Source organism: Geotrypetes seraphini, chromosome 15, assembly GCF_902459505.1.
Source record: "Geotrypetes seraphini chromosome 15, aGeoSer1.1, whole genome shotgun sequence".
In the NCBI taxonomy this organism is placed as follows: Eukaryota; Metazoa; Chordata; class Amphibia; order Gymnophiona; family Dermophiidae; genus Geotrypetes; species Geotrypetes seraphini.
The window spans coordinates 20,005,590-20,031,458 of NC_047098.1; the positions used below are offsets into that span (position 1 = coordinate 20,005,590).

The 25,869-nt window shown below is 44.3% G+C and overlaps 1 protein-coding gene across 12 annotated transcripts in view; it reads left to right on the top strand.

The window, feature by feature from the left end:
- The window catches only part of LOC117349186 (cyclin-dependent kinase 11B), an 86,209-nt gene that overhangs the window by 55,124 nt on the left and 5,216 nt on the right, over window positions 1-25,869 (top strand). For 10 of the 12 annotated variants that reach the window (XM_033922332.1, XM_033922337.1, XM_033922331.1 and 7 more), the window contains 10 exons: window positions 903-1,025; window positions 1,183-1,248; window positions 5,068-5,252; window positions 5,961-6,051; window positions 14,114-14,235; window positions 14,743-14,848; window positions 15,026-15,147; window positions 22,162-22,269; window positions 24,164-24,280; window positions 24,903-25,051. In XM_033922332.1, the coding sequence (XP_033778223.1) occupies window positions 903-1,025; window positions 1,183-1,248; window positions 5,068-5,252; window positions 5,961-6,051; window positions 14,114-14,235; window positions 14,743-14,848; window positions 15,026-15,147; window positions 22,162-22,269; window positions 24,164-24,280; window positions 24,903-25,051 (1,189 nt within the window). The remainder of the gene's footprint in view (window positions 1-902; window positions 1,026-1,182; window positions 1,249-5,067; window positions 5,253-5,960; window positions 6,052-14,113; window positions 14,236-14,742; window positions 14,849-15,025; window positions 15,148-22,161; window positions 22,270-24,163; window positions 24,281-24,902; window positions 25,052-25,869) is intronic. The other 2 variants (XM_033922335.1, XM_033922336.1) reach the window with 2 other exon arrangements.

Genomic DNA, 25,869 nt, shown 5'->3' on the forward strand with positions numbered 1-25,869 from the left:
TCTAAACATATCTAAAAATATCTTCTTAAAAGCATTCCCTGCCATGGATCTCTGCTGTCAGATCACAAGCTTTGTGAATCTTGAAATCAGTTGGCTAGTCACTGACTTCCATTGCCCTCACTAGCAGGATATTTTATTTATTCAGTTTTCCCAGGGGAGCTCAGAACGGTTTACATGTCTTTATTCAGATACTCAAGCATTTTATCTGTCATATGTTACATGTTACACTAGCAATGTCATTTCTGCTTGGTGAAGTGTAGGATATGTTTGTATTTTATATTTTTGGAAATCCATTTCTCAGAGGGGGTGCTTGATTCAAAGTAAGATCTTTCGTGACATTTATCTCCCAGTAAAAGAAGAAAAATGTAGATAGAGACCCCTTGCAGGACATCAATGAGAGAAGAAAGCTCTACTGAAACCTCTTTAGGTTTGTTCCCAGGGAGGAGAAATAAATTCTTAAAGAGCAGCATTAGTAATCCAGCATTTTTGATAATTCCACAAATCTAATGGTCTCAGGACATGTTTGACATAATACTCTGATACAGTTGTTGCTTATTTGATCTACCTCAGAAGGCTGAAAACTTAAGTCACATATTCTAGGATTTTAAACTACGACTTTCAGGTTTTTAGAGATGTTAAGGGCAGGTATCTGGAGCCACACCATTTCTGTGATTTGCACATACTGGTAGCAGTTGACCTGCTCAGAAGATCCTTCATAGTGAGAAGATCCCTGATGAGCACTACATAGGGGTTGCTGCTGCTGCTACTACTACTACTGATTCTTGTTGTTTCAAGTCCTGAATGCAGTCTCATTTTATTGTGTTTAATTTTTCATCTTATTTATCCATACCAGAGAACCGTTAGACCTAAAAATACCTAAGTTACTCTGTCACTCTTTACAGGATCTGGGTCAGCAACAGAGGAAGAAGAGGAAGATACCAGCAGTGAAGAATCAGAGGAAGAAGAGGAAGAGGAAGAAGAGGAGACAGGAAGCAATTCTGAGGAGATGTCAGAACAGTCAGCAGGTAAAGTTTAAAGTTATTGAAAGCATGTTTTAAAATATTTATCACTGTTGTTATTCCAAGCAGTACATAGTACATGTGTGAAGGGGCTGCCTTATCAGGGGAGGAGGGGACTGTATAAATCAAAGCCTTTTCATGAATTCAACATTTTGGTTTGCAGAAGAAGTGAGCGAAGAAGAGATGAGTGAGGAGGATGAGCGTGAGAATGGAAACCATATCCCAGTTCGTAAGTCTAAGGGATGTTAGCTATAGTTAATGGCTTGATTTCCATTGCCTTTTTTTTTATGTCATGCATTCCTCATCATCCTTCCAGACTAGTTCAGACATGTGGGTTTATACTCTCTTATCCTAGGACAAGCAGGCTGTATATGCTTACATGTGGGTGATGTCATCCATGGAGTCCAGATGGACAATATTAAAGTGTTAATATTAAATTAAATTAATTAAATTAAATTAAATTAAAGTGTTAATATTAAATTTAAAAAATTTTCAAAGTCTCAAGAGTGCGCCAGTTCCTTTCCACCCAATGTGAGCTTGCATGACCATCAGTTCTCAGCTTTCTGTGGAGCTGTTTTGCTTGTAGCTCTTCCAAGTGCATCAAACTTTGAGATTATTGGGAAAATTCTAGAAACGGCACCTAAGTTAATTAACGAACATTGTTTGAAACAGCAAAAAAAAAAATCAACATTAAACGCCTACCGGCATCTAAATAATAGACGCCGGAATCGCGCCTACATAGGCACTTTAGACTACCTAACACCACTATGGACGTGGCTAACGCTGAAAATAGTATTAGGCAGCCTAAAGCACCTACATAGGCGCAATTCATGACAAAGATAGGCACCAGAAATGTAGGCCCAGAAACCGTGGCCTACATTTCCAGTGACTATCTTTCATGGAGGTGTGATTCCATGTAGAGCGTCATCGCATGATTGACGTAATTGGTGGCCACTTTTTAAGCAGCCACTGATATCGGCACCCTATAGAGAATCCAGGCCTTTGTGTATTCCTGTTTATTATTTTTGTGTTTTTCAGTCATAGACTTTCATTTTTCTTCTTACCTTATTCCTGGTTAAAAGAAAATTTCATTTTTGACTGTTTTTCATTTTTGGGCCTTGGGCACTTCGAAGCCTGTTTTAAGGATGAGAGCATCGAAGTATTTTTAGCAGCCTATACCTTCCTGGACCAGTGAGTCCTTCGACCCTGCGTCGGCGATATTCCCCTTGATGACTAAGCTTGCCAGTGTCTCCAAGAAGTGCACTCAGTGTATCAGATCCATTTCGGCTACTGACCCACATAACTGTTGCATTCAGTGCTTAGGTCCTGCCCACCTTGCCAAGTCCTGTTCCCCGCTGATCTACTCTGCAGAAGAGGTCACTTTAAGGCAAGGCAAGCCCAATACAAAAAGCTTTTTGGTACAACATTCGGAACATCGAGGATGTCTTCAGACTCTGACAATAGCGCCCAAAGACTATCTTCTGCATCAGTTCTGGTGCAGGCATTGACACCGTGGTCCACACTACATCATTACTGCTGCCTCTATTAGGGGAACTAGCTAAAAAAGGAGGCGAAACACAAAAGTTCTTCCCCATCTAAACATGCATTTGCCTCGTCTCAAGCATCTACTCCATCCATGCATTCTAAACACGAACGCAGTGTGACAAGATCACCATCACTGCAAGTGGTGTCTCCTCATAGGCATGCTTTGTCATCGAGGTCACCAACACCTCGACACCCAACACAATCTGTACCGATGACTACCTTGGTACCAGTGCCTTCCTTACAAGACCAGATCAGGGAACTGTACAAAAGGAATAGGCTGGGATGCTGCAAACGCACTCTGTACCGATACCTGCAACAATGCATCTGATTCAGGTTATCTCACTATATCCCAGTTATCTGAATATATCCCAGAAGATCACCTCAACACTTTTCAACATATTTCCAGTGATCTTCAACATATTTCCATGTTCAGTCTTTGATGCCTTCAGTGTTACCTTTCTAGGACATCAGCAGTTTCAATTGCCATTAGGAGGCAGGCATGGTTTCAAGTATCCGATCTAGACACAAAAAAGTTCAAGAGCATTTAGCTAACATCCCTTATGCCAGAGATGAATTATTTGGTGACAAGATAGAAGAAGCTACTCAGAAAGTCAGAAGACATGAGGATTATATGACCACCTTGTCATTTGCTAAAGCATCTAAACTTCAAACTACAAAGTGTTTTTATAATCCCAATTTCTCTACTTATTATTCAAATCACAGGTATAATCCACTATCTATGTCTTCTAGAATTCCTGCTCAAAGGCGTCCCAGACAGCATTGTACTCAAAAATCACAATCCCAGGCTCAGCAAAAGTCTCAACAGTCTCTTTGGCTTTCTCATAGAGAGCTTAGCCAGCATTCATCATCTCTTCCTATTTGAGGCCATCTCACTCACTCTTACCTTGTTGGACCCTTGTAACATCAGACCACTGGGTCCTTCAAGTAGTGAGCCAAGGCTATATCCTTCATCTCCACAAGAGACCTCCAAGAGAATCCAGTTTCAATTTCCATCATAAGACCCTCCTTTATCAGGGGTTGTCAGCCCTCCTCCAGCTTAGTGCTATAGAGAAAGTTCCTCTACAGGAGAAAGGACAAGGGTTATACTCCAAATATTGTCTCATACCAGAAAAGACTGGAAAAATATTTGAGAAGGAGAAATTTTGAATAGTCTGTCTGGGGACCCTACTACTTCTGTTAGATAAGAACTGGCTTTGCTCTCTAGATCTCAAAGAAGCCTACACACGTATTCCCATCCTACTGGCACTCGGGAAATACTCATTTCCAGTACAAAGTACTCCCATTCAGACAAGCATCAGCACCCAAAGTATTCACGAAATGTTTAGTAGTAGTGACTACAATCCTCTGCTCACACAGTTTTCACATGTTCCTGTACCTGGACAACTGGTTGATCAAGGCCCCAACAGCTCAACAAGCTCACCAAGCTATGAATTCAACAATACATCTACTAGAACTTCTTGGATTTGCAGTCAACTACCAGAAATCTCACTTCCAACTCACTCAAATTCTAGAGTTCATTGGAACACTTCTGGGCACAACTCAAGCTTGTGCCTTTCTGCCACAACAGAGACTCCACACTCTGATTCATATCTGCCAGAAGGTCTCTCTTTAACGCATCACGGCATGCTAAATAATGCGTCTCCTAGGCCACATGACATCTACAGTTCATGTAACTCCATTTGCCCATCTTAATCTCAAGGATCCTCAGTAGACACTCTCAACCCAATGGTCTCAAGCCACCGGAGCACTATCCCGACGATTTCAAGTGATCTCAGAACTGTATCAGCCCCTTCAATGATAGTTATCACCAAGCAATCTTTCCAGAGGCCTTATCTTCCAAACTCTACCACATCAAAAAATATTAACAATGGCTGCTTCCATGATCGGTTGAAGAGCTCATTTCAATGGCCTACAGACTCAAGGCAGCTGAATTCCTCACGAGAAAACTCTCCAAATTAATCTCCTTGATCTTCGAGCAATCCACAGTGCTCTATGCACATTCCAGGATCGTCTCCTCAATCAAATAGTACTCATTCGTACAGACAACCAAGTAGCCTTGTACAATGTGAACAAACAATGGTGGTACGGGGACTTGCAGGCTCTGCCAAGAAGCAACCCAAGTCTGGTCTTGGGTAATTCCTCGCAACATTTTCCTGAAAGCAGTCATATCAGAAAAACTGGCAATCTGAAGATTGCACAGAATCTCTATATAGGATGATATCATCAATCCAATGTTTCTCCTATTAGCAATCCCATCTGCTGGTAGGAGAGCATAAACTCATGTGTCTGAACTGGTCTGGAAGTATTCAAGGAAATAGAACTTGCAGTTAAGCGCTAATTTTTCCTTAGCTTTTAAGATAAAGCTTTTATCATTATGAACTTTTTTTTTTTTTTCTGGCACACTGAGGAAAGCTTTCCAGGAGTTCAGGGGTTCTCCAAGTTGGGATTGGGTTTTGGCCACATGTTTATTCTGACCTCACAGTTACAGAGTCACGTTTTGACCATGACTCAGGAGAGAGTGAAGATGGGGAGGAAGATGAAGATGAAGTTGGTGAGGTGTCCCCACATTCCATTGCAGTGACCGAAGGAGACTATGCACCTGATTCTCCAGCTATTTCCCCCATTGAGTCGAAACAGGAATTACCAAGATACCTGCCTGCACTTCAGGTTTGTTCTTGGAAAACATATCTCATTGTACACTTCTCCCTCCGCATTCACGGTTTCAGCATTCGCGGTTTTGATTATTCACGGTTTTTAGCTTGCTGGTTCCTCCCCCCAAATTACATCAGCTTGCATAGAGAAATCGCTGATTCCAAGCGTTTACAGAGAAAATCGCTGATTCCCGGCACTTTCTTCACCGTGTTTTGCCTCTCCTTCAGAACAGGCCAGGTCTCCCACCATGTTGTTCGTGGCTTCACTATATTCATAATGGTTTTTAATAGAAAACAGCAAATAACATATGAAAATGTTATTCATGGTTTTTCTGTATTTGCGGTTCTGTTAATCCCCTATCACAGCGAATAAGGAGGGAGAAGTGTACAAGGGTTACTGTGACAGCACATGGAATCTTCCTGTATAAATCTCATCTTACAGTAATGCATGATACAAGATTTAATAGTTTCTCCCTTTCATTATTTTCATGACTGTATTTAGTAACTGGGACTGCATTAGTTATATTCTGATTGTCGGTGCTGATTATTTGTGCTATAGAGCAAAGAGTGTTTCAATAACTATATTTTTCTGCTGCCATGCTCTAATTGGGCTCTCCTCTCCACAAATGAATTGAAACATAATTAAAAAATTAGCATCAAGCAGTTTGTTTTGCCAGCTCAGGATATGTATATTGCTGTTAATCATGGGTACCTGTTTTCCTAGGGCTGTCGCAGTGTGGAGGAATTCCATTGTTTGAACAGGATTGAAGAGGGAACTTATGGTGTAGTTTACCGAGCAAGAGATAAAAAGACTGGTGAGTGGAAATAGAGTACAGAGTAGAAAATGACACGGGGACAAATATTTCACCATCCCTGCAGGAACTTATTTTCCCATCCCGTCCCCGCGAGTTCTTTTCCTGTCCCTGCCCCATTCCTGCAAGCTCTGTCCTCATCTGCACAAGCCGCAAACACTTTAAAATCATAAGTAGCAACATTCTAGAGCTCAGATTGTGATGTCATAATGCCTCATTCCACCAATGCCTAAGCTCCGTCCTCATCTGCTGAAGCCTCAAACACTTTAAAATCATAAGTGTTTGAGGCCTGTGTGGTTAAGGCAGAGCTTCCAGGAATGGGCCAGGGACAGCAACAGAATTCGCGGGGATGGGAAAGGGGAATTGAGTTCCTGTGGGGACGGGGAAATATTTGTCCCCATGTCATTCTCTAGTACAGAGATTAAACTAGAGTTTGCATCCAAGTGCTGCTTCGAAATCAAGCTGGTTCACCTGGAGCTGGTAAGAGTTAGTACTCTTTTTAGATTTAAAATGACAAAATCACAAAGGGAGTGCTCTGACCGAGCTTTACAAAGACAAGTTTGAGTTATATTCTACTCGCATCACTTTGATCACCTTTTTTGCACAGAGTCTTGAAAGACCCGCAGGAGGTTTTTCATGCCTATGAGGTTCCCCGCCTGAACACCTTAAGCCATTGTTGTGGCGGTGGGAAGGCCTTTTCTGAGGCTTTTTCCTCCTGAGTGGTCTGTTCCAGACTCGTGTTTAGCTATGTCTCTTCGCTGCACTGCCTTTGTGATTTTTGTCATTGTAAATCTATATTGGCTCTTCACTTTGTCTGAATGATTTACACTAAGAGTTAGTACTCTGGACATTTAATCTTGGAGTATTTTTTTATCTCCTCACCTTGGAGTATCCCTCCTCTGCATTTCAGAGCTAATGTACAGTTGATAAAATGTTGAGCCCCTTTTTCATAATCCTGCAGTGCTGTTATACAGTGCATTCCACTGGTAACTCTTGATATGCGAGAAATAATATAAAGTATTGGCAGCTAGGATCCAAAGCATTGAAGCAGTATGACAACCAGTATTTTTCCCAGTAATGGCCTTTGATCTCACAGCAGCCCCAGGGACATTTTCAAAAGTGATAGTGGTGTTCACAGCCTTTCTCTGACATTTTCTATTTTGATTCCTGACTCATCAGAGCAAGCACACAGTTCGCAGTAAGAGTGGCATGTCTTGTACAGCTGCTTCACTATTGCAGTGGGGTGATTTAATATCATCAGGAGCAAACTAGTTCCCTCACAGTCCTGGATTATTTGGGAACAAGTTTCATCACAAAGTGGTAGAATGTGTTCCTCCTTCAGCAAATGATAGTAAAATCTAATAGGCAGGTTCATCTTGTCCAGTTGGCAGCCTCAGGCTTTGGGCTTTCCTGTATATACCCACAGGTGTTGCAGTGTTCTCCCCAGAAATTTTTTCCAGCTGGGTGGCATGAAAAAGTAGCCGGGTGGGCGGGGTGGGGAAATTTGGTAGTGGGGAAAATTAAATGTATACTATTTTTATTAGTTAATTATTATTATTTTCCAATGCTCGATATGACTTCCTTTTTTAAGGTTTGACACTTTACTAAATTTAAGAAGTATCCAATTCTAGAAGTGAATAATTAGATATTCACTCTCTTTCAAATAGTATAGAGGTTTAAAAAAGGGAAATGCGTTAATGAAGTCATTAGGTTCAATCTAACCATTTATTTCTGCATGAATTTAAACAACTAAAAAAAAAAAAAGATAAATATAGCTCATCCAGTCATACAAGAAATGGCTGTACAACACCTCTAATAATGTTTTGATCACTAGGTTCCTTCCTGAGGTCTCACTGAGGATATGAAATAGATGCTATCCCCACTTCCAGACCTCTTCCACATAATTTATGCAGAGGTGTTACTGAGCCTTGAAGGGCACCTGTGTGATTGATCTTTATCTGCTTCTTTTTTATTTTGCTATACTGCAAAGTAAGAGCTAGGGCAAAACAGTATAGGTAAAGATGCAGGTAATAATTAGCAATGTATAAAAAATATTTTATTTTTATTTGCTTATAATGTCATTTGAAAGCTGCTTGATGATAATACAACTTTAATTTAATTCTTTATAATGGGTGTGTCTGTGTGTTGGGGGGACAACACCTATGTCAACAGTAAAGTTAGAATAGGGTCATTAAATCCAGTGGTGTACCTAGTATATATGACAGCCAGTGCTAATCATTTTTTTAACAAACCCTCCTCTATATAAAAAAATATATTTTTTAGTAATAATCCATGAGTCACACAATAAGGGTGCATCTAGGAAAAGGCAGCATCTTAAACACTGCAGTGAGCACGATAGCACCAACACACGCATTGTAAAACTAAACAAACCAGATCCTACACAGTCAATTGATCCCGTAGTCGATGCTAACAGAAAACCATGTCCTTTTCATACACACAGAACACAGATACACCCTCGCCCAATATGGAATAATCACAAACTAAAAATAGAAATATGTAGACAAAAGTTAAACTGAACAAAGAAACCAGACTCTGCATACAATGCAACAGCATAGAAACAGTGACACATGTCCCCTAATACTGTGCAAAATATAAAGACAGTAGATGTAAATTTGAAAAAAACTTCTACATAAGTCACCACTTTACAAATTAACAAATAGAAATAAAATAATGAGAAATATGAAAATACCATTTTATTGGACTAATCCATTTTTCAATTAGCTTTCAGAGGCCAAATCTTTCTTCAAGACAGTACAGTATACATCTGTTATGGTATCCTGTCCTGACCTGAGGAAAGGGGTTTATTCCCCCCCCCCAAAATTGCCTTATTTCCATTTCCTATTGATAAATTTTAATCAATACAGTTACAATACTACTTGATTCTACGTAAAGCAACAAAAATATTTTTTTTCTACCTTTTGTCGTTTCTGCTTTAGTCATCTTCTCTTCACTCTCTTCTTTCTATTTAGCATTTGTCCTCGCTCCCTTCCATGCAATATCTGTCCTCTCTCTTTGCCTCTTCCACCCTGCCTCTGCCCTCTCTCTCTCTACCCCTTCCATCTACTGTCCATCCTATCTCTGCCCCTTGCATCCACTGTCCACCCTTTCTGCCTTTTCCATCCAGTGTCTGCCCTATCTCTGTTCCATATGGTATCTTCCCTCTTTCTATGTCCCTTCAATAAACTCTATATCCTGTGCCCTTTCTCTCCTTTGTACATGATTTATTTCAGCTTCAACCCCTCTCCATTTATTGTCTCCACCCTTCCCCTATGCTCTGGCATCTCTCTCTTCTCCTTTCCTTCCTTCCTTCCTTCCTTCCCACTCCACCCCTTGATCTGACATCTCTATCTCCTTCCCTTCTCTCCCCCCTCTCCAGTATCTGCCTCCTGTCTTTCCCCTTTGGTCCAGGCTTCTCTCTTTCTCTCCGTCTTTTTTCTGTGAGGAGATCATATTGATCTTGAACACTGAATAATTCTTCCACATTCTCCATATCACTGTACTGTAGTCTGGTCCAGCAGACTGCTTTGGCACTATTACATGGGTAATAGTAAATTCATTATGCATCAGCTTTCCACACAGAATGCCACAAGTCTTTATTTCTTGTGCTGTGTTTACATCTGCCAGCAGCAGAAACTTGTGAGACAGATCCCTTGGCAATACTACACTTTGGAGCCCTTTGACCATCTGGTTCTGTATGGCTGCAGGCTTTAAAGCTCTGTTTACTGGAGGAGACTGTCCAGCATACATAGTTGCATCGCTCTTAAGGATCTGGTCAGAGATTACATTAGACAAGGTAGTATTTTTAGGCATGGAAAAACAGGACATGTTCTCCTCAATCTGCTCAGATGCCCTTTAATGTTCATCTGATCTCGGGCTAAATCTTGCCTCCTGAGCTGATCTTCAAAGGAGAGCGGAGTGAGAGCCATATCGGCAGTGAGATCCGTTTTGGGCCGCATGTTGTGCAGGGCTGGACTAAGGCAAGTTGTAAGCTTCCTTCTATCGCTGACCTAACTTCCATAAGTCAGCAACGGAGGGAAGCTTACAACTCGCTGCTCTCGCTTGCTTCGGGCCTTCCTCATTGCCGTTCCTGCCTTCACGGAAACAGAAAGTAGGCAGGACCAATGTTCCCTCTAAGGATTGATGAGGTGTGTGCAAAAAAAAATATGCATGAGCGACAAGTTACATATTCCACAAAATTATGAGCAGGCACGGAGGACGCATTTTTAAACAAATGTAGTTTATCCTTGTACTCCTTATGTATTTTTAATCATCTATGGATATGTTTGTATGTTTATTGTTCAAATGGTTTTATTTATTTCCCAAAATTTATTTTTGTTATACACATTGAAAATATTTGATATTGCGTTTAAATCAAAATCTCAATAAACTTGAAACGAGTGCCCATGAGATTGTGGGAGGGTTAAATACTCAAAACTTAGAAGAATAACAATTTACTTAAAGTTTTTGCTTCGCCAGCTTTCTGGTATCTTTACATAATGCAGTGGTGTACCTAGCATATGTAACACCCGGGGCCCATCATTTTTTGGCACCCCCCCCCCCCCATCTTTACGAAAAACATGATTTTTAGTAACAAGCCACATGTCACACATGAGTACCTAGGAAAAGGCAGCATCTTACATATTGCAGTGAACAGTACATCAATACACCCATTGTAAAACTAAACAAGCCAGACCAGCACAGATCAATCCTACACCGTCAATCCTAACAGAAAACTATGTCTTTCGAACACACAGAACACACCTTCGCCTAGTATGGAATATGTAATCACAAACTAACCCCTCCCTCTTTTACAAAACTGTAGTGTGGATTTTAGCTACAGAGGTAACAGCTCTGATGCTCATAAAATTCTGAGCATCAGAGCTGCTACCACCATGGCTGGTGCTAAAAAACGCTTCACAGTTTTGTAAAAGGGGGGATAAAATAAAAATACATAGACAAAGGTTAAATTGAACCAGCAAGAAGTTGGACTCTGCATACAATGCTTCACAGAAACAGTGACACATGTCTCCTAAAGCAATAAATAAATAGAAATTTTTTTCTACCTTTGTCTTCTGTGGTTTCTGCTTTCCTCATCTTCTTGTAACTCTCTTCCTTCCATCCACTGTCTGCCGTCTCTCTTCACCTATATGGCATCTTCTCTCCTTCTATGCCCCTTCCAGAAACTGTATGCCTCCCCCTTCCATCTCTCCTTTCACCCCCATTGGTCTGGCATCTCTCTCCTCGCCTTCCCTCTCCCACACCTCTCCTCTGCAATCCCTTTCCCTTTTTTCCCTCATTTCCCTTTTCAATTTATTTTCTGCATCTGTCTAGATTATGTTCTTACTACCCTCTCATCAATGTCCTTTTTTACTGTCTACCTAAAGCTTGCCACCTCTTTCCCTCACCCCTCCAGTGTTTCCCTAACTCAATCCTTTTCTCCCCATCATGTGTCCTCCTTTTATTTATCCTCTCCTTCCATCATGTACCCTCTTTCTCCAACCCTTCCATCTAGTACCTTCTCCTCTCTCTGTCCACTTATCATCCAGCATCTGCTCCCCTCTTTCTCGTCCCATTTCCTTCTGGCATTTGCTCCCTTATCTCTCCCATCTGCACTTCCATCCAGCATAGGCTCCCCACTACCATCCAATGTCTGCCCTTTCTCCCTCCATCCACCCCTCTTCAATCAGCATCTTCCCCCTTTCTTTCCCTCCAATATCCTTCCCCCTTATGTCTCTCCCCTTTCTCTGTAGATCAATTCCATCAGCACCACCCTTCCATACCACCCTGCCCCCTTTCTTTCCCTCCACCACTCTTCCATTCCAGCAGTCCTGCTCCTTTCTCTCCCTTCATGCAGCAAGGTCCCGCGATGATTGTAGCTGCCTGCTGCCAATCCACCCCACTCTGATGTACTTGCTCTAGAGCGGACTCAGCAGCCGCATGCTGGAAGGGCCCGTGATGACTCATCTGCTGGCTCTGCTCTGGAAGAAGTAAGTTACGTTGGAGGGGGTGGACCCGGCAGACGCAGGGAGTTGTGGCAAAGTCCCGAAGCAAGTTGTAAGCTGACCTGTCTCCTATAGCGAACCCATGCTCCGGGGCGTGTGCATGCCGACTTCCCTTCTCTTCCCCCCTCAGGACGTGACTTCCGGTTTCGGAGAGAAGCGGCATTCACATGTTAGAGCCCCGGAGCATGGGTTCAAGTCGCTTGCTGGCGTTAAAAACTAAAAAAAAAAAAAAGTCAGGCTCCTGCGATTCAAGCTGTGCCGAGTCAGCCCGGTAAATCTCCAAACCGGTGAGAAGGTTTTTTTTTTTTTTTTATGTTGAGCAGAAGGCAGCAGCAGCAGGATTGCCATCGAGATTACAGCTGGGCGCTCATCTAAATTAGCTGGGCGGAGCGCCCGGCTGAAAGGCCCTGGGGAGAACACTGGTGTTGAGAGCTGCAACCATAGTTGCAAACATTTGCCTTCTACAGAGCTCTCTACTTAGCCAGTCGTCTGCTTAATTCCAGAGCTATGTGTGCCATCTCCCAGGGGTGTAGTAAGCAAGAAACAGTGGCTTCACTTGCCCATCCAGCGCAGAAGAATAATCTGCTGATTGTGAAAACTGGCGCCAGTCTTTTTTTTTTTTTTTTTAAATCTTTATTCATTTTCAAGTCTTACAAGTGTATAATATTCAATCAGAAAAATTTTTAAACAAATCACTTGACAATCTTACTTATAATCCCTAAATATATAAATATAAAAGAAACCCCTCCCACCCACCCATTTATTAATACTAGAACAATTGACAATTATTATCTTTCCCAATCCCACCCCCCCTATACCTTATCTAATACCAAGGTGTACCAATAAGTAATCAATGGCCCCCAAATCTTTTTAAACTTATGATAATTTCCTTGTTGCATAGCAAGCACCCTCTCCATTTTGTAAATATGACATACTGAATTCCACCAAAAGGTCAGAATCATATCTTGTCGCTCTTTGATAGCTCACTTTGCAGAAATACAGAACATTCAGGTGCATACCTCAACAGATATTTTTCCAAGGGATTGGGAATTGTACAGAAAGTCCTTCAGTCTCATAAGAGTTGGATGGGTGCTCTCCTGTTGAACCTGGTTATGACAAAGGCTAACATCAAATCTGTTTTATAGTTGTGAAAAGATCACAGTTCTGAGAATCTGGATATGGTGGCCCAGAGTTGAGTATCCTGTGCATAATTCCTCCCTGGCTGATGATAATTCATTTATTGCAAAAGATTGCTGTTTACCCTTGCAGGTTGGTTCTGGGGGCTTCAGATTGGCCTAGAGAACCTTGGTTGGCAGACTTATTCAGATATGTTGTGTTTGGAACTTCATGAGGTAGCTCCCTTTCAGTTTTCCATGGTGAAAACATGGTCCTCCTTGCATACATTCACAGATCACTATAACCTGAATGTGGCTGTGAGACCAGAAGCTACACTTACAGGTTCTTTGGGCAGAGGTACAGAATCCCTCCAAATCAAAGATTGCTTTGTTGCATTTTGTAGGTTCTGGACTGGTCTGAGGAGGATGCTTAGGAAGAAGAAATTAGGTCTCACCGAACAATCCTGGTTCCCTCCTTGTTCCAAGGCCTATGCTGTCCGCTTGATGAGCTCCTGCTTTCATTCCTGTTTTCTGTTCTAAATATAGAAGTATGAGTTTCATTTTGGAAAGTTGGTTATCCTTCAGTCCTAGTATTCCTAGTATAACAATGGCAACCTTGTTACGGAGGGGAACTGGAAATCAGGTTGGAAGTATCATTGTTTTGTTATTGAAACAGCTCAAGCTGCATGGTGCTCTTACAGGGCAGAGATGACAACACAGTTTTCTCTGTCTCCATCTTCTCGTTGGTGGATATAAGGAAAGAAAATTAACAGATAAGACCTCATTTCTCCTTACCTTTCTCATGCAGACTTATCTCGTAAATTGTCATGCACAAGGAAAATAATCTACAGTGTATAATGGACTTACGCATTTACTGTTCTAGATTTAGAATATTTATTTTTTTGCTCTTCTTTTTGTTTGTTTTAGAAGAAATAGTGGCTCTGAAACGGCTTAAAATGGAAAAAGAGAAGGAAGGATTCCCAATAACATCCCTTCGAGAAATCAACACTATCCTAAAAGCTCAGCACCCAAATATAGTCACTGTCCGGGTGAGCAACACTGCAACCCCAGCCAATGGGAATGGGGATAGAAAACAAGAAGCAGGAATTCAGGCTTTGCTTTTAGTTTAGAAAATGTTTTTTTCACTCTTATTACTGTACTGGCTTTTTTTATGTGTGTGCATTTTTAAAATAGGTTATTCTAGCAGTGTTCTTTAAGAAACTGAATTCCTTGTGAGCTATAATACCTTTTGTAGATGCATGCTTGTCCTGTCTCTAAATATGACATGACCTTTGCTGGATAACAGATCTTGGCTTTTTTTGTCCCTTTTATTCCTTATTTTTTTCTTTTCTCTTGATTATGGATTTTATTTTGATTTTTTTTTTTTTTTTTTCAAATTCTTTATTCATTTTTCATCTTTCTTCAAGTACACAATATTACATCAATTAAATCATACACATCACTTGAAATTCTTTCAATTGTCAACTTAAATATATAAAATATCTCCCTCCCCCACCCACCCTTTTCACAAGATTTTATTTTGATATACTTTTCAGGAAATAGTGGTTGGCAGCAACATGGACAAAATCTACATTGTAATGAATTATGTAGAGCATGATCTGAAGAGCTTGATGGAAACGATGAAGCAGCCTTTCTTACCAGGTATAAGCCAGAGAAGCAAACTGTAGAGCCACATGACGGCTGTTCTACATAATAAAAAAATGTGTTGATCTACATTTAAAAAAGAAAACCCAACCCAATGTTGTCCGTTATCAAGCAGGTTCCATTTTGTAGAGAGGGAGAGATTTTTCCCACAGCTTTTTTTATTTTTATTTGCAGGAGAGGTGAAAACTTTGATGATTCAACTACTGCGTGGTGTCAAGCATCTTCATGACAACTGGATATTACACCGAGACTTGAAGACCTCCAACCTGCTGCTCAGTCATGCTGGCATCTTAAAAGTGAGCAAAACAAGGCCCTGTACTTCTCGTCCATGAATCCTGCACTTAAATTAAACCCAGCACAGCTTGGCTTAACTTGTCCTGGTCTACCCCTCGGCCATATTTTCTCATATCTGCAAAAAATATGCATCCATTTGGAAATGGTGCTTCTTTAGCACTCTCCAGACCAGTAGAGGTTAATCTTTACGAATGGGTATATATCCAATCATGACCAGCAGGTGGAGACTGAAAACAAAACTGTGGGACAGTATATAATATACTCCCTTCTCTATTTACATCAGTCTTCTTTCAGTCTCCAGCAGGTGTTAAGTGATCTGTACCCATCTCCCTTGGTAGGGCTGTTGGAATTTGTTTAGGGGGTTTCTAGTCCCTGTTTTTGGCCGGACAGAGCTTGGGCGGGCCCTGTTTGGGGGTCCGTCCGACCTCGGGGGTGTCAAACCGGGCGGGTCTCGAGCGGGGTCCCTCCCCCCACTTCCTCCACCTCCCCACATTTTTTTAGAGGAGCCTCAGCAGTAAGCCTTGCCCCCTAAATCAAGCAAGGCATATTGCTTCGAGAGCCTGTGGAGTCTGTTCTGTAAAAAAAAAAAAAAAATCCTGAGGTAGTGCTGGTCTGGAGGGTTGTTTCCCTTTAAGAAAACTGTATTTTACTGTATTTTTTCATCTAACCGGCACTTTTTTATAGCTAGGTCGCGTATGGAGCAATTGTGCCCTTCTCCGGGGGAGTGGGACACAATTAGGTCCTGCCGCGAGGCACTCGCGGCCGGACTGAAATCAGTAGCTTGGCCCGGTGAAGTGGTGGAGCTCCGTCAGCAGCGGCTGCAGGCGCCCAGAGCTCCCCGCCGATGGTGCCTCGCGAGTCGGCTGGGAGCAGTGGGGAAGCCCGGTCTTCCCCAACCGCCCACGGAGGGATTCCCCGAAGGATTCCCTCTCAGCTGATTTTTTTTTTGACAGCTGATGCCGACTTGCCTGTTTTAGCGGCTGGGACTGTTCAGCCTTCTCAGCCGCTACAGGCCATGGAGGGAGCATTTTTGGCGGGAACTTCGCCATTTTCTCTGTCTGGCCCCTCCATTTTGTCTGCAACCTCAGGTGACCTTCCCCCTGTATTGCAAACACAGGGGCAGGTTTCAGCAGGGACCCCTGCTGGGGCAGGGAGTCCCTGGGGACCCCCAGGGGTTTTTGTCCCCAATTTAATTTCTTTCTTTGTGCAGGCAATTGGGGGTCCCACGTGCACCTGGGGGGTTTCGGGGGTGGTTTCCCTCCGCGCCCCCTATGGCTTTGCCTCCCTCTTTTCGTGTGGCGTCCCCTCTTCCTCCTCCCTCATCCAAGCGCCCGCGGGGGGGCTTGGATTGCGAATTGGTGGTCGGAGGAGCGTGTTGGCATGGTTGAAGACCTGGCTGCTTTGGCGGGCTTCCAGGATCCTCTAGAGGGGACGCCCGCTGGCAGCGGGGCGGCGGGTTTCCCGTCTTCCAGAGCAGATGCGTCCGTGGTGCGCTTTTTATTCAGAGGGATGAGCTTTTAGACCTGATGTAGCAGGTCTCCTTGGTGCTGCATTTTTGAAGTTGCGCCACCGGAGACCCCACGTATGGGGCCCCTCTGCTTCAGGGGGTCTGTCCTGTTTCCCGCTCTTTTCCTGTGCGTCAGGATTTTCGGGATTTTGTGTTGGCGCAGTGGCCTACGGGTGCCATTTCGTTTGGTGTGCGCCTTGGCTCATGGGTATCCCATCCCGGAGGGGGATAGGGCTACCTTAATTTTGCCAATGGGGGACGCGGTGGTCTCGGCACTTCCTAAGCGGCATACCTGTAATGTAATTCTACTGGAAATGCCCAGATATCATCTTTATTGTAATCCGCCTAGAACCGCAAGGCACAGGCGGAATAGAAATCCCTAATGTAATGTAATGTAATACCGTGCCTGTTATGGACGGTTCTGCTCTTAGGGTCTCTGAGGAGCGTACGTTAGAGACACTTCTTAAGTATAATTTTGATGTCTCTGCCTTGGGGGTCCAGGCGGTTATTTGTGTGGGGCTGGTGGCTCACACTGTGTTTCGGTGGTCTGAGCATGTCCTGGATCGTGAGTCTGATGACTGGTCCTTAGTGGATCAGGAGGTGGTGAAGTTTGAGATGACTGCCTCGTTCCTCTCGGTTGTTCTTTGTGACTTGGTGCTGCTAAGTCTGGGACTTTTGGTGGCCGCATGCTGTACCTTGTGGCTTCAGCGCTTGGTCGGCGGTTGCCGTGTCCAAAACTGAACTTCCCAAAATTTCCCTTTCGGGGGTTGTTTTTTGTTTAGAGAGGACTTAGTTCCGGTGGTTCAGACTCTGACGGACTCTGAGGTGCCCCGTCTGCCTGAGGACCGTGCCCGCCCGGCATCTCGGGTTGGCATTGCCCGGGGGCGTCTGCGGGAATTTCGCAAGTTTCGCCTGGGGCATGGGACTGCTTCTTTCCAGGCTTCCGGTTTTTCCCAGGGGCCGGTTGGCTTAGCGCATGCAGTCTTTTCAGGGGGCCCGTCGGGGGGCTGGGAGTTCCCCCCCGGTTCCCTGCTGCCCGTCCTGCGCGATGTCTCTTTGCCGGCACCCCCTTTGGTTCCCGTGGGTGCCCGGCTTCGCAACTTGTTTCCCAAGTGGGCCAAGATCACGTCCGATCAGTGGGTCCTGGTGGTGGTGCGGGACGGTTATGTACTTGAATTTTGCCCGCTCTCTGCCGGATCATATCTAGCCTCTCCATGTCAGGTGGCATGGGAGACGCTAGCCTTTCGCCAGTCCTTCAGCGCTTGCTAGATCTCAAAGCAGTTGTCCAGTGTCCCCTCAGGACTGCGGTATCGGCTGGTATGCCATTTCCTTTATGGGGCCCTAAAGGGAGGGGACCTTTCGGCCCATCCTTGGTTTAAACTGAGGTCAACAGGACTCTCAGAATTCCCTTTTATTCGCATGGACACACTGCAGTCTGTCCTTCTGGCGGTTCAGCCGGGGGAGTTCCTGACTTCTCTCGCTCTGGCGGAGGCCTACTTGCCTATTTCCATTCGGGCCTCTCCTCAGCTCTTTCTTTGCTTTGCGATATTGGGTCTGCACTATCAGTTCTGTGTGCTTCCCTTGGGCCTGGCCACGACTCCCGGACGTTTGCCAAGTTGTTGGTGGTCGTCACGGCAGCATTGCAGTCAGAGGGCATTCTGGTGCATCCCTTCTGGGATGACTGGTTGTTTCGGGCGAAGTCGTTGCAGGAGAGCGCCCGAGTTACGGCTCGGGTGGTTGAGTTTCTCCGGTCACTGGGCAGGGTGGTCAACCTTTCCAAGAGTCGGTTGGTCCCCGCTCAGCATCTGGAGTACCTTGGGGTTCTGTTCGACACCTCCTTGGGGAAGGTCTTCCTTCCAGAGGCCCGGGTAAGCAAATTGCAATCTCAGATTCGCCTTCTTTTGGCGTCCCGGTGTCGTCGGGTGCAGGATTTCCTCCAAGTCTTGGGGTCGATGGCAGCGTTCCTGGATGTTGTGAGGTGGGCGCGGGCCCACATGTGTCTCTTCAGTATGCTCTGCTCCGTAGATGGTCACCCCAGAGGCTCAGTTTGGAGGTCCCTGTCCCTCTGCGAGGCTTGGCGCGCTGCAGTCTTCTTTGGTGGCTCCAGACCTCTCATCTGGTCCAGAGGATGAGTCTGGATTTATCGCAGTGGACGGTGCTTCTCACGGATGCCAGTCTCCTCGGTTGGGGGTGCTCAGTGTCTAGGTCACTCAGCTCAGGGCACCTGGTCCATGGAGGAGGCATCCTGGTCGATCAACATGTTGGAGACCAGAGCCGTCCCTCTGGCGCTGTTAGCCTTCCGCTCCCTCTTGATGGGCAAGTCGGTCAGAGTCCGGTCTGACAATGCCACAGCGGTGGCTTATGTCAATCGTTGAGGCACCAAGAGCGCTCAGGTGGCGGAGGAGGTGGCTCGGCTCATGCTTTGGGGCGGAGTCACGCCTTCTGGACCTCTCGGCCTCTCACATGGCCGGGGTGGAGAATGTTCAGGCGAACTTCCTCAGTCACATCTTAGATCACAGAGAGTGGTGTCTCAGCCCTGTGGCTCTTCAGTTGATAATGCAGGCTTGGGGTCAGTCCCTGATGGACCTGACGGCCACGAGTGGCAATGCCGAGGTGTTCCGCTTCTTCAGTAGTCGCAGGGATGGACTGGCCGAGGGTCTGGATGCTCTGGTTCAACCATGGCCAACAGAGGGGCTGTTGTGCATGTTCCCTCCGTGGCCATTAGTGGGCAGAGTTCTTCTCCGCATTGTTCGCCATCCGGGTCTGGTGGTTCTGGTGGCTCCAGATTGGCCTCGGCATCCGTGATACGCAGATCTGGTGACATTCTGGTGGCGGATCCTCTTCCACTGCCTCCCTTGGATGACCTTCTGACGCAGGGTCCCATTCCCATGTTCGACCCGTCTCCCTTCTGTCTTACGGCTTGGCTTTTGAAAGGGGTCGCCTTGGTAAGAAGGGGTATTCAGATAGGGTGATTTCTACACTCTTGGGGTCCTGGAGGCTTTCTACCTCTCAGGCTTCTGTGTGGATTTGGCACTTCTTTGAGGGGTGGTGCCAGGTGCGGGGAGTGGTCTCTCTTCGCGTTTCTGTGCCTAACATCCTAGAGTTCTTGCAAGATGGCCTGGATAGAGGCCTGGCTTCGGCATCTCTCCGGGTTCAGCTTGTGGCCTTGTCAGCCTTTCGGGGGTTTGTGACGGGTCAGCGTTTGACAGTCATTTCTGATGTGATTCACTTTTTGCGGGCGACCAAGGTGCTCAGGCCTCCCGTGCGGTCCTCTTTTCCCTCTTGGAATCTCAGTCTGGTTCTCTCTATTCTGATGCACCCGCCCTTCGAACCGTTGGGCGGCTGCTCTTTGAAGGACCTTACTCTGAAGACGGTCTTTTTGGTGGACATTTCTTCCGCTAGGCGTGTTTCTGAGCTACAGGTTTTCTCTTGTAGGGCTCCCTTGGAGTTTTCTAGGGAGCAGGTTGTCTTGAGGCCTGTTCCTTCCTTTTCTGCCGAAAGTAGTTTTTCCTTTTCATGTCAATCAATCTGTGGTCCTCCCGGTCTTGGGTAGTTGGGAGGGCTCTTCTGAGCAAAGACAGCTGAGCAAGTTGGATGTTGGTCGGGTCCTTCGCTCTTATGTGCAACGGACCCAGGAGATCAGGAAATAAAATCATCTCTTTGTCCTTCTGACTGGTCCTCTTAGGGGGGCTGGCGCTTCTAGGGCTACTATTGCATGCTAGTTCAAGGAGACTATTGCTTCCGCTTCTCTTCTGGGGCAGCAGCCCGTTCCAGAGTTTCTCAAAGCTCATTCTACTCGGGGTCAGGCGGCTTCTTGGGCTGAGTCGTCGCTCGTGCCTCCAGTGGACATTTGTAAGGCTGCGGTTTGGTCTTCCTTGTATTCCTTTGTCAGACTCTTTCGGGTAGATGTTCTGGCGCGTCAGGACACGGTGTTCGGTGTGTGTGTTCTGGTGTCAGCCCTTCGGGGGTCCCGCCCGTGTGAGGGACTGCTTTGGTACGTCCCATTCGTAAAGATTAACCTCTACTGGTCTGGAGAGTGCTAAAGAAGGAGAAATTAGGTTCTTACCTGCTAATTTACTTTCTTTTAGCTTCTCCAGACCAGTAGAGGTCCCCACCCTGTCTGTTGTTGTTGTTGTTGTTGGGGCTGTTTCGCGGGCAGTTTTTGTTTTTTGCTGCGGGTTCTAGTATTTTTCTAGGGCCGGGGAGAATTAAAGAACAGCGGCTGTGGCTCGGCTGGCTTAGCTGGCGAGCTGTGGGGACATTTTCCTTCTGGTATTTCTCCGCTGCATTTTCCAACAGCATTTGGGTATGTTATTTGTTACTCCTGTTCGGAGTATTGTTTTCTTTCTGTTTTCCAGTTCTTAGTTCTGCTTGGCTATTCGGCAGACTGATGTAAATAGAGAAGGGAGTATATTATATACTGTCCCACAGTTTTGTTTTCAGTCTCCACCTGCTGGTCATGATTGGATATATACCCATTCGTAAAGATTAACCTCTACTGGTCTGGAGAAACTAAAAGAAAGTAAATTAGCAGGTAAGAACCTAATTTCTCCTTCCCTAGCATCCTCGAGAAACCAGTCCTGAATTTGTGGTTTATATCTATCAACCAGCAAATGGAGATAGATAATACAGAATTGTGTGTTGAACCTTAAAAGGCATTCTGCAGGTTCCACATATCAGTATTTCTCTATCCCCAGAAGGTGGATCTTATGTGGAGCTCCTGGATGCTTGTTTGAAGCTAGTTCCTGTTTCAGTTGATTGTGGTAGAGAGGAGGCAGAAGACCATTTTTATCTTCTACCAAGGGGGTATACCTTGTGCTGAGACCCCTTTCTTCCTTCTCAGCTGGAAAGATATTCAAAACAAAAAGATGAGTGTAACACTAGACAGGATCTTGTACCTGTAGTAGTAGTAGCTATGGCAAATTTATCTCAAGCATGTTAATAATGAGGATTCTGAAAGCCCAACTGGCTATTGGGTCACTAGGATAGCTTTGGGAACCCCCTAGAGCACAGGAACTCATCTGTGGGAAGGGATCTCATGTCAGGTGATCGTACTCTGTCACTTCACACACTGGAATACTTACAAGATCATTGAATTTTATTTTAATTGTTCACTTAGGGCTCATTTTACAAAGCTACGCCACCAATAGTGGCACGCTGAATGTGAAGACGGTCATTCTGTTCCAATGGGCTTCTTCAAATTCAGTACACCGCTAATCATAGCACAACTTTGTAAAAGGAGCTCTTGGTATTTTATGTCAAAAACTGCTGACTTCTCATTTTAAAACTAGGCAATGGAGACTTCTGTTGCAGTGATAAAATTTGAGCTTAGTATATACATTGGAAAAAATGTGGATCATTTTCCAAACTGTATGGAAACGATATATGTTGCATGTAGTTGAGGGAGAGAAATGTTTCCTTCTGATGTCTCATTTACAAAATTTAATCTTGGAAAGGTTTTTTTCATACTGCTTCTACACATTGTTTCTGTGTGTGCTTGTTTGCTTAGGTTGGTGATTTTGGACTGGCGAGAGAGTATGGCTCCCCACTGAAACCCTACACACCGGTAGTTGTCACACTGTGGTATAGAGCACCAGAGCTCTTACTGGGAGCTAAGGTCAGTCCTTTAGTGCTGCTATGGTAGACTTGGTGTCTTCTAGAATAGCTCATGTCCCTCTGAAAAGTTTGCCCATGCATCTTATCTCCCTCTTTTTTTTTGTACACTCTAGTAAATTAAAATTAATATATTTAGCTTGTAGAGAGCCTTTTGTTAGGCATCAAAGCATTTACAGTAGGGCTGAACAATTAACATGTTAATAACGTGATTAATGTGTTAATAACTCATGTTAAAAAATTAACATGATTAATACAGGTTTGGGGGGGGATAGGTCGAGCAGGGTAACTCCTGGCTGCCTGTTGGGGCCCGCTGGAGCTCCCTTGCCAGACCTCCCATTAAACAGAAATGCAAGATGGGAGGGAGGAAGGGAGAGATGGCAAACCCAGGTGGAGAGGGTGAGATGCTGAATAGGAGGGTAGTTGGGAAAAGAAAGGGAGAGGTGGCAGACCCAGGAGTGGTAGAAAGGGGGAGAGATGGTGGACCCAGGGGTGGTGGAGAGGGCGATATGCTGAATGGGGGAGGGCAGTTGGGAAAAGAAAGGGAGAGGTGGCAGACCCAGGAGTGGTGGGGAGGGAGAGAGAAAGGGAGAGATGGTAGACACGGGGGTGGTGGGGAGGAGGAAGAAGATGGGAGAGATGCTGGATGTCTGCTGCAAGCACAGGGAATGAGAAAATTAGAAAGAAAATCACCAGACAACAAAGGTAAGATAAATTGTTATTTTTAGTTTAGTAATTGAAATATGTCAGTTTGAGTGTACATCTGCTATCTGTTGCACCCTAGAAGGGATGATTTATAATCACGATTATTCATGCGATTAAAAATTTGAATCAACATACAGCCCTATTTACAGATTTTAATTTGAGTGGATATCCGAAGTTTTGCAATGAGGGTCTTCTGCATGACATGTTTATACCCATATTGTTAAAGCCCAGATGCTGCAGTGAAAGGGTGGGTGAACCATCTTCAAAAGTACATCAATTCACAATTAAAATGAAATAAACAAAAACCAATTCATACAAAACAGATATTAACATAGTATTAAACAAAAATAAAGATTTAAAACAAAAAACAAAAAACCAAACATAGTATTAAAACGGAAAAGTTCATTGATAAACATTCTGGAAAATCCAGGTTTTCAAAATCTTGCAGAATCCAAGGTAAATAGTTGAACTACTGATTTCACCAGGTAATGGATTCCACAAGTTTGGTCCCATAGAACTAAATGCTCTTTTTCTTGTGGTTGTTAATTTAATCATCAGAAGTGAAGGAAGCTGTAGTAAACAACATTGCAAAGAATGTAAAGTATGTTGTTGATTTTGTCTGACTAATATATCTGAAAGCTATTTAGGTGTGTCTAAATACAATAGTGATTTTAACACAAGATTGTAAAAGTAAATTTGGTTGTTACAGGTAGCCAGTACAAATCAGTTAAAATTGGTGTTACACGGCCTATCCTTTGCCACCAACTATTAGGCGAGCTGCAGTATTTTGGGGAGCTGAAGTCATTTCTGACAGTTTTTGACATAAGGAATTGCAGTAATCAAGCCTGCTTTTGTGACAAATGCATGTACCAATTTCTCCAAGTTGGCCTGCATCAGAAGAGGCTTCAACAGTTGAATCTGTTGTAATTGAAAATAACAGAATTTAAGGACATGATTAACTTGTTTACCAAATTTCAAGGGATTATCACAACAAAACCACAAGGTGATTCTTCTTTAAAGAGAATCATTGGAAAGTATGGAATTGGGAGAGGGATCAAGAGATGTCTATAAAGAAAAAAGGAGGATGATTGAGGGCCTTCTCTGACATGACACATCCAAAGCAGAATGCAGATATTCATATGGTAAGCATGGATACTGTACATATAATAGTAATTTGCTCCTTTTTGTTACAGGAATATTCTACGGCTATTGATATGTGGTCGGTAGGTTGTATATTTGGAGAGCTGTTGACACAGAAGCCGCTGTTCCCTGGGAAGTCTGAAATTGATCAAATTAACAAAGTTTTTAAGGTAAAGTCTTCTGAGAACTGTAAATGTTTTTTAAGATTCTAAGAGATCCTTGAAATAATTGTGGAGTTGTTGTTTGATTTGAAAATGAATAAAGATTTAAAAAAAAAAAAAAGAAAGAAAGAATTGTGGGGGTGTTGCCTAATGTTCAGGAGAATGAGTGTACACTTCCCCCTCCCGATTCGCATTTTTAGGACTTGCGATTTCAATTATTTTTGATTTCCTAAAACCGGAATCACCCCCACCTGCCGGACCTTACCTGGTCTTTCGGGGCAGGAGCGATCTTCCTACGCTCCTGCCCTGTGCAGATCACTCATCCAGAATGGCTGCCGTGAATTCCTGTCATGATCTGCACTGGGCAGGAGCATAGGAAGATCGCTCTTGCCCCGAAAGACCGCTAGAGCATCAGGTAAGGTCCAGGATGCCGGGGGGGGGGAGGCAGGAGGGAGGCAGGGGTGGATCAGAGTCAGCCCAAAAGTTATTTGCTGATTTTCAATATTCACGGGCCTGCTCTGCCCCTAACCCCCGCAAATATTGAGGGGGAGAAGTGTAGTACGTATTGCATAAAGTTTACATGCTTCTGCTAATAGCTGTCTCTTATCCTGATGCTATGACTATGCTGTAGGACCTGGGAAGCCCCAGCGAGAAGATATGGCCTGGTTACAATGAGCTTCCTGCGGTAAAGAAGATGACATTCACTGAGTACCCATATAATAACCTGCGCAAGAGATTTGGGGCACTCCTCTCGGACCAGGGATTTGATCTTATGAACAAGTATGTGCTTGTAAGGCATCTGTAGAACTTTTCACGTCCTGCTGGCAGGCTAGGCCTTGGCATCTGTAAGATTTTGTTTACAGCTGTTCAGAACAGAACTAGAACAGATTGCTTGGATCTGTTTAATTCATTTTCTAGTACAATAGCTGTGTCATTCTTGACAGACAGGTAATATCCCAGTGCTCGCAAGCCGTGCTGAAGGAATCCACTCCAGCTTTTGAATTCCTCCTCTGTCACTAGAGGGCTTTGCTACACCCTTCAGTTTTTTCCTGTTGCACTTAAGCCAGAAGTCTTTCTGATCTGCTCAGTTTATTTCTTTATTTTTTTGGTCTTTTTCATGGGGGAATTTCTGATCTCTCTGGATTTGACGGAAGCCTACTGGCACAACTCCATATTTCCGGACCACAGAAAGTTCCTTAGATTTCTGGAAAATCATTACCTGTTCTCAGCCCTTCTCTTTGGACTGGCAACAGCACCTTGCACGTTTACTAAGATGATGGTGGTGGTAGCTACCCATCTATGCAAGATAGGTTTGCATGTTTTTCCATACTTGGACAACTGGCTTATCAGAGCTCCATCATTCCCAGAAGGAGAACAAGTGATGGCGCACATGGTCCGGGTCCTGCAGATCCACAGTTGGATAGTGAATTTCAGAAAGAGCCAGCTGGTTCTGTCCCAATCCCTGGAATACCTGGGGCTCTTCTTCAACACAACAGAAAGTCTTGTCTGTCTTCCAGAGGCACACAGACAGAAGCGTTGCATCCAGATAGTGAGCTTGTTGGCCAAACCAGCTCCGTCCACATGGTACTACCTCCTGG